Genomic DNA, 9,179 nt, shown 5'->3' on the forward strand with positions numbered 1-9,179 from the left:
ATATCTGCACATATGCCCACACATACGCACATATATATAGTTTTATTTTCTATCTTTAGTGTATATATATATATATATATGTGTATGGGGGGGTATGTATGTGTAGGGGGGGTCATGTCCCTTTCACATGCATTTTCCCCAATAGATTACAAATGGTACAAATTACTAATGGGTGTTTTTTTACAAACTAAATACTTTTCACAAACTTACTTGGATTAATATTTTGAAACGTTTGGTTTAATATTTTTTTATCCACATCACCAACCTGAAGAGACTTTTTGTTATGCAAGTCTTCCTTGGCTATTTGGCAGGACAAATTAATTTTCTCCTCCCCTGTTTCATACAACCTGTTGAATCTATTATTTTTCCCCATTTTGACTCAACCTTCAATCACCCCGGTAGATCAAACAATCTTTTAGCAGAATAATGAGTGCATTTTAATGCTCCTCCATCCCCACTTCAATCCTATTCAGGTCACAGGGGGCTGGTGAAAATCCCAGCAGTCAATGAGCCACCACAGGGCCAGCACTGACACACAGGAGAAGGACAACTGCACAAACGCCCACACGCACGCACACACACATAGTTTGTCTTTCTATCTTTAGAGACTTTACAATGACTTCCATTCATTTTTTGTTCATTTATATAGCCTAACATTGTCCTTAACCCATCCTCAGTTCACAACTTAGTCCTAAACCTAACCCCTAACCCCAAAATGGTTGGGCCTTATAAGGAGTACTGGGTCCTCACAAAGTAGTATGCATTGTAAACATGGGCCTTACAAGGTAACACACATCGTCAATGTTGGGTCACCAAATTAGCAAATTTGCTCATTTTTTGATTGGTGAAGGAAACCAGAATAACTGGAGAAAACCTGTGCACGTACAAAAAGAACATGGAAACCCATCCATCCATTATCTTTACCCGCTTATTCCATTTTGGGTCACCGGGGTCGCTGGTGCCCATGACCAGCAATCACTGTGCGAGGGGCGGGGTACACCCTGGACGGGTCGCAAGTCCATCACAGGGACACATAGAGACAAACGACACAAACAACCATTCACTCTCTCATTCACACCTAGGGACAATTTAGAGTTACCAATCTGCCTAACATGCATGTTTTTGGTCTGTGGGAGGAAACCGGAGTATCTGGAGAAAACCCACGCATGCACGGAGAGAACATGCAAACTCCACCCAGAGAGGCCCCTGGACCGAGGTTTGAACCAAGGACCTGCTCGCTGAGAGGCAGCAGCTCGACCAGTTGCGCCACCGTGCTGCCCCGAACATGGAAACATCACCCATAAACCAAACCCAGTTAAAATGCAACCAGGAGAAGTTCTTGCTGTAAAGTGACTGTGCTGAAAGGACTGCACCACTTTGCCTCCTTCATCCAAATCAATATGAACTTATTTGCAGTGTAAATTTGAAATGGTTTAATTGCTAAACCCTAACAGATATAGAAAATCATATGGCTCGGGGCTGGTTTGCAAATAGTATTGAACTCTTAATATTTGCACAAGTGAAGCCTTCTCTTTAGGGTAATTTGGTAAAATCATATGTTTACATCCTGAAGAGTGTTCTTCACTTAGCTGGATGTAATGGTTTGTTTACCAGTAAATGATTATTGTGGCCATGGCCTATATTTTATCTTCTTCTCACTTGAACATTTTTATGTTACAAATTGTACATTACCAGTGATTTTTTTTTTTAAGAGTTGAAATATATGATTTACTTTACTATATTTTGAAAATTTTTACTTTTCTGCTCTTCAAGGCATATATTAGGCATTAAAGTGTTTGAAGTCACTGAACTCAAAAGCTCATATACAACCCTGTCACTTATTTGGAGCTCACTAGGTTTGAAAATATAACATCATGTAAATGATTCAGACTTGCAGTGGGGAACGAAGGCACTTTTCTTCAGCCTAAAGTAAACGATTTTATGCCTCTTTATATTTATCTACTTCAATATTCAAATCATGTTGCATTCACAAAACCTTGGAAGTGAGAAGTCAAAGCCTTACTACAATTGCTCTTTGCTTTGATAGTAAATGAAAAAGCAAAGGTGACCCTTAAATATTTAATAATTATATGTATGTTTGTATATATATATATATATATATATATATATATATATATATATATAATTATTCAGAAAGAAATATAATAAGACTGTGTTAACAGCACTTAGTACATCTTTTAATATATTTTTTTCTTGTTCCAATCAAAAACAAACTTCTCCAGTATCAATGGATGTTGATAAAAGAAAACAATATATAAAACCTTAAAAAAACACAAGTTCAAGTTTTATGATGCCAGTATGTGACATACATTATTGTTTTTCATTCAATCAACAATTTATTTATGCAGGTTAATCCCATTGAGCCTCAGGGACTCATTTACATGAGAGACCTGATTTTAACAAAGAATGATGACAACAGTAGACAACAATAGACACTTATAAAGGATGCGTACAAATTGAGAATAACAAATGAAAATGGTATTACAATGGTATTAAAGATGTAAGAAACAAAAAACAGGAACATGTCTGCATTGGTTTTTCCAATAAACTTAACAGATGTTTGAAGCCACTTAGAGAGGTCAAGGTTGAACGCTTCAGATCTTTTAGCAATATATTCCAGGAAACAGGAGCAGAGTAGGAGAAGACCCTTTTGCCTAGTTCAGCCTGCACTGAGGGAACACTGCATGCAATTCATTCAACCTTTATTTAGACAGGTTCATCCCATTGAGCCTCGAGGACTCATTTAAAGAGAGACCTGAATGTAGTAATGTCCTGAGAGCGCACGCTGTAGCTGCACTCACACAGAGACATGTAGGAGGAGATGTATGAAGGCACCAGACCAAGAAGTGATTTAAAGATGAAAATGCATGTGAGAGAGTCTGCATGAAGTTAATGAGTCATTCAACCTTTATTTACACAGGTTAATCCCATTGAGCCTCGAGGACTCATTTACAAGAGAGACCTGATTTCAACAAAGAATGATGACAACAATGGACAACAATGACAACAATGGACAGTTATAAAAAGGCATACAGATTTTTTTTAAATATACAAATAAGATGGTAAAAAAAGTATCAAAAACAGCTAGATTCTAAGGTGAGTGTAGAAAACTAAAAACAGGAACATGTCTGCATTGGTCCTTGCCAGGAGTCCAACAGATTCTTAAAGCCACTTAGAGAGGTCAAGGTCGAGAGCTTCACGATGACCAGTTAACCAGTGATTACAGGGCGCAATGGTGGGTACAGTAGTCACAAACAGCAATGAATCTTAGCGCACCATGATAAACAGCGCCCAACATCTGCATTATGAACAGCACTTGAACATTAACCATAAGCTCATTATGTTATTCTGTGGTTTTCCCTGGGCAGGGAAAATTGGCACATGACTTGTGATATGATTGTGTACAACAGAGTAATCATAATCTGTGGTGTAGATAGTTAGCTGGTGAAATTTTCAGAATAAAATGGGATGGATGGGTTGGTTGGTTGGGGGGAGGGGCTCATCCTGTAATCCTGTTGTTTTTTTGAATAAAGGAAGTCAGTAATGTTAAGATCTGGGATCAATATACAATATAGGTGGTCCTATATTGTATTTTATAGCAATAGTACTAAATTACCTTAAGTATTCTTGCAGCAGGGCAGCACAGTGGGGCAACTGGTAGAGCTGCTGCCTCTCAGCGAGCAGGTCCCTGGTTCAAACCCCAGTCCAGGGGCCTTTCTGGGTGGAGTTTGCATGTTCTCTCCGTGCATGCGTGAGTTTTCTCCGGGTACTCCAGTTTCCTCCCACAGACCAAAAACATGCATGTTAGGCTGATTGGTAACTCTAAATTGTCTCTAGGTGTGAATGAGAGAGTGAATGGTTGTTTGTCTCGTTTGTCTCTGTGTCCCTGTGATGGACTTGCGACCCGTCCAGGGTGTACCCCGCCCTTCGCACAGTGATTGCTGGACATGGGCACCAGCGACCCCCGTGACCCAAAAATGGAATAAGCGGGTAAAGAAAATGGATGGATGGATTCTTGCAGCATAGTAAAATAAAACTGTTTTGCTTTAAAAAAATAAAATAAACGTATATTAAATAAAAAAATGTATCCATCTTTTTCCAAGCACACATGTAAAGTTTTTAAAGAATCTACTTCAGACAAGACATCATAAAACTCCCCCCCCCCCCCCCCCACACACACACACACACAAAGAGTAAGCTTGTTCAGAGTTGAGTCATTTATCCTGACCCAGTGGGATTACTTAAAACCAGTGTGTGGTCGTATGAAAGCTTAAACTAAGAGATGATATGCTGCTCCATGTCCTTAGCAGAAAAACTAATGTACACTCAACATGAACTGACACTACAAATGAAACACTCCTATAATCTCTTTATTTTAATTATTTTCAGAGGCTTCTTTATTCTGCCAGAGCCACGGTTTAGAGTTTAGACACCAACTCCAATGAAAAGCTAAGGAAATTTCTCCTTAAGCTTGCCATTATAATGCTGCATGCTGCTTTCAGTAAATGGCAGACTTTTTAAACATGTCTGAGATGATTCAGAAATAATGTTTTCAGTGTTATTGGAATTGAAGCAGACAATAATTTGAAAGCTTAGAGTGAACAAAAAAACAAAGCTGGGTGTGAAAAGAGGCTATTTTTACCCCTGATAAGTCTTTGTGAGCAGCTGAAACACGTCTGCTTCTTATTCTCTGAAGTACAAATGCAGAGCTGATAAGCCAGAAGTCACCTTGACGTGCTAGAAACGGGGTCTGGAGCATCATTAGGTCCAGCGTTTGGCAGAACGAGACTGTTTTAGTCACATGGTTTATCAGTTACAAGAGGACATAGAATGAAAGAGTCCTTGTAAAATAAAAGTGACACACCTCTATCGTTTGAGTAGAAAAACTGACACAAATCTCTACTGGCTTGTATAAATCACCCTGTGCCACCAGCTTCTCTTCACAGCTTTAATAAAGTTCTTCCGTAAGTCCTTCCTCTGCATGTGTCCTTGCAGCCTCGATAACCGTCCCTCTTGTGCCCTCCCATTAAGTCAAGCATGAAATGTAGGCAGGACAACGGAGGTCTCACTACAGCACAAGACAAATACCATTTTATCCATTAACCTGTCAGCATAAGAGACAAATGACTTCTCTGTCAAATATTAGGGGATTAAGGAGCACTGGCAATGAATAGCCCAATTAAAATCCACAAATATAACCAAGCAGCCAACGTTACTGTATCACTGACTATATGAACAGATAATCATCTGTTGAATCTCTTTGATTTCTTTGGTTTTCATGGCTGCTAATCTATGACGGTCTGACCTTTCACCACTGATTGAAGTTTGTGCTATTTAAAGCCAGAGGAAAGGGCACCACACAGGTTGTGTACATCACCTATAACTTTCAGTGGATGGTAAATGTGATGAGCTTTTACACAAATTACTATCATCAACATGTATTATTCAGGCAGCTGTGGCTGAGTGGTTAAAGCGGTTATCCTCCACTAGGAGAGTTGGGGGGTTGGATTCCAGCAGCAGTCACATGTTGAAGTGTCCCTGGGCAAGACACTGAACCCCTCATCGCCTCTGATGTGTGTCACATTGGTGTATGAATGTGATCTAAAAAGCACTAATTAGTCTCTGTTGATTGGCTTTGCAGAGATGTAGAGTGCTGTATTAATGTTTGTGTGGAGGTAAATGAGGGCACATATTGTGTAGTAAAGAGCTTTAAGTATCTTGATTTGATAGAAAGGTGCTATACAAGTACAGTCTGTTGACCATTTACCATTAATACCCATCTATCATTCTGCCAGTGAAAAGAAAGGGGTAAAATATTTATTTTTAGCAGCCTCCCTCAATGTTAATTAGATATATTTGGGCATCAGTCTAGTATTTTGTTGTTAAAATGTCATAAATGAAGTATTGAGCATCATGGCAGGCCAACATTACGAGCTGATATCCTGCAGTAAGAAGGTCACAGACTTAAATGTATCTAAAACTTAAAGGGAGTTTGTTTGTTCTCATGTTTGGGTTTTCTTTGAGCTCTTTGGTTTGCTTCCAGTCTAAAAATATGCATGTTAGATTAATTTGAAACACTAAGTTGTCATAATTTAGTTAATCTTGTTTGTCTTTGTCTTGTGAAGGACCTGTGAACAGTTGAGTGTATCCCACCTCTTGCCCAATAACCACTGGATGTAGACACTACCTTCCTACAGCCCTGTGCAGAACAGCTAAACAAATGAATGGATGGAATATAGTATTTAATAGTAATTTCAAATGTCTCATATTCCTATCCATGTATGAACCAATCTAAATCGCCAAATATTCTAGCAATTGCAACAGGTTTACATTGTTTTAAACATTGCTGCACTGTAAAATCTTTACCAAACAGTAACACTACAAATAATACTGATTTCTCATTACCAGCTGACAAACATGTTGCCATTTAAGAAACATGCTCATTTGCCCAAAGATAGTCCAAAATTTATACAAAGAACACAAACTGAGATAAGACATGTAACATTTTTGACAAGTTATTTTCTTTGTACCTGCACAAGAGCATCTTCCATTTCCAAACACTGGGTGCTTGGACTGGGCATGACAGGCAGAATACCAAACAACGTGTGAGAGTCGGCTCCAGCAACCAGGCAGAGGATGTGATGTATTGCACACTGAATTGGAACAATGAAGTCTGTTTATACCTGAAGGCGAATGTTTTTTACCACATCACTTTATTTCAGTGGCACTCTGTGCCTTTACCAGTAGTGTTTACTACTTACTACCTCTGAAGAAACCTATTGCTGAGTAATGACTACAGCTAAGCAGAGTGCATCATAAGAAACGGGGGAAAAAAGGACAGTGGATGGACGGAAGATTTATTTATTGTGACACAATGGTTGAATGCCTGAGACTCAGTCAGCCTGCTGTCCTAGACAACTTTGGGTTGGCCAGTCATGCAAGATGTACAGCAAACCCGATATCTACCTCCTACAACTAACTTCTTACTGTGGATGAGGTTTTAGATTTATTAATTATTGAAGGGATGCAAATCCCTTTTATCCACATATTTAACTGGGATATGACTAATTGAGGGGGCCATGAAGGTGTATTTTTAACTCGCTGAGTCTCGAAACAAGTCAACCCCAGAGCACCACAGCTCTCAGCTTTTCCTCAGGATTCATTATGCCAGCCTACCAGGGAGTATTATGTCTTCTAACGGTTGACTCTGAGTTGACACGGAGGCTTAGGGAGCCCTCCAAAACTCTGCTCGAGGCACACTCCTTGTTTAGAGACGGAGGTCTGTCTGACATGCGTGACTCCGGAGGCAAGCGTGTCGTTAAATAAACAGAGACAAGTAGGATGCCATGACCCACTTCTATTAGGGATGTGCACAGTTGTCTTCACGAGCAAATCCCACAGGTATTCTGCGCTGATCGTGGACACTTTAAAAACAGGCTAAGGCTTAAACATTCTTATCACCAGGAGAACAGGAAGGGCAAAGGAGGGGAGGGGCTTGAGATGACTTAAATGCTGATTCAGGTCAGTCTATATAAGCTTTTAGCAATTTCCTCTCAACAAAAGACATCTTAATGGTACTCCTCACCTGACCATTTTTTTTTTTTTTGTGTGATGCTGTCCTGCTCAATACCCCTTCTTGTAAAAGACAGAGTCCGTCCCTGATAGAAAACTATCAAATTAATCATTTCATGCTCATTTTGTTTTAAATTAAAAAAAAGGGATATTGAAGAAGTGATGGCCCTGTCTGCTTTATGGGGCTGAACCTGAACGCTCAGCACATTTTATCCTCGCAGAGAGGAGCGAGAGGCGCAGCTGACGATCATCGTGATGGTCACTACAAGAGCGCGCAGAAATAACCGAGCAGCGCCAATCTCATCTGCGCGCGCCTGGATGCGCATCGCAAATAATAAGAAAGAAAGAAAGAAAGAACAATCAAACAAAAAACGCCTCAACAAAGACACGTCCGTTTCACAGACTCTAAAGAGTCCTATAGGTCAGAGCATTAAACGAGTCATAGACAAGCACCGAGCGCTTGGAGGCAGACCAGACTCTGCATGTTGTGGAGCTATTTATGTTTTTCAAGAACACCACAATGAATGGGTTAGTTTACAAATGCTCCGATCAGCAGGTATTGATCAGGCAACGTCAGCGACAGCCTACTTTTGCGCTTACCTTTCACATGATGCGGGACAGCCGCGCTCAAACACAGCACGATGAAAGGGAGTAGTGGTCCCATCCTCGCGCGACAGTCAGGTGCGTCTTCCAAGGTTAAAGGGATGAGGTTAAAATAAACAGAGCATAAATAAACAAATCAATCACGCGGCCAAAAGTTCTCCTTCCTCCGCTCTCGCCACGCTGTGAGATTAGATGCGTTTGTATGTCCGCTCAGAGAAAAGTAGGTCCTAAGTGATGAAGTGGCCTCTACGGGATTTGGTCGAGCAGGAAGAAGTGAAGTGCGCCTGCTGTCTGTCTGCTCCTCTGCTGCCTTCACGGTCCTACCGCAGTGGAGCGATGGAGAGAGCGACGTGTGCGCTCACAGCTCCCGGACATCTGCTGTCAGACTGACGGCACTCACAGCAGTCACTACTTCCGGTGCGGTGTTACAAAATAAAACACGCTTGCTCATTTAATTTAGTTATTTATCTACATAAACTTTATACCAGAAAGGTGGTTAGTGTTGGACTCAGGAAGCTATATAATCAGGGTCGTAAAACTGTGAAAGCACATTTATGCCACTTTGAAGCAAAAATAAATAAATAAATACAAAATATCTAAATCTGAATTATGACATACTGTCTCACAATTATAACTTTGCATTTCATAATTATAACTTGACGTGTCTGACTAGAACAATTTAGCATCGCATAGTTATAGGATACGTTCACATTCATGTTATTATTTTCCTGTACTTAGTATTTGTTTTAATTTGATTTATTTATTTATATTATTTTTTTTTGTTTTGCAAATTTGCACAAATTGGCTTTGATGAAAAGCAGCAACAGAAGAATCTTGAGGAGATTTTCAGGTTGCTCATAACAATGGTGTACATTGCATGCACATACATGCCATAATTTCCAGTGGTGTAGTCTACATGATACTCGAGCATATAGCATATGGAGTACACCCACTAGAAAAGTTTAAGAATTTCAGTCTACCTT

General features: G+C 39.9%; 1 protein-coding gene across 2 annotated transcripts in view; it reads right to left on the reverse strand.

The window, feature by feature from the left end:
• LOC119413986 (EGF-like repeat and discoidin I-like domain-containing protein 3) overlaps positions 1–8,597 on the reverse strand; it is a 168,455-nt gene extending 159,858 nt beyond the window's left edge. For both annotated transcript variants that reach the window (XM_037681079.1, XM_037681078.1), the window contains exon 1: positions 8,194–8,597. In XM_037681079.1, coding sequence (XP_037537007.1) covers positions 8,194–8,257 — 64 coding nt within the window. In that variant the 5' untranslated portion in view covers positions 8,258–8,597. The remainder of the gene's footprint in view (positions 1–8,193) is intronic.
• Between the last annotated feature and the right edge of the window lie 582 nt (positions 8,598–9,179).

Source organism: Nematolebias whitei, chromosome 8 (genome assembly GCF_014905685.2).
Source record: "Nematolebias whitei isolate Nwh7 chromosome 8, NemWhi1, whole genome shotgun sequence".
Classification (NCBI taxonomy): Eukaryota; Metazoa; Chordata; class Actinopteri; order Cyprinodontiformes; family Rivulidae; genus Nematolebias; species Nematolebias whitei.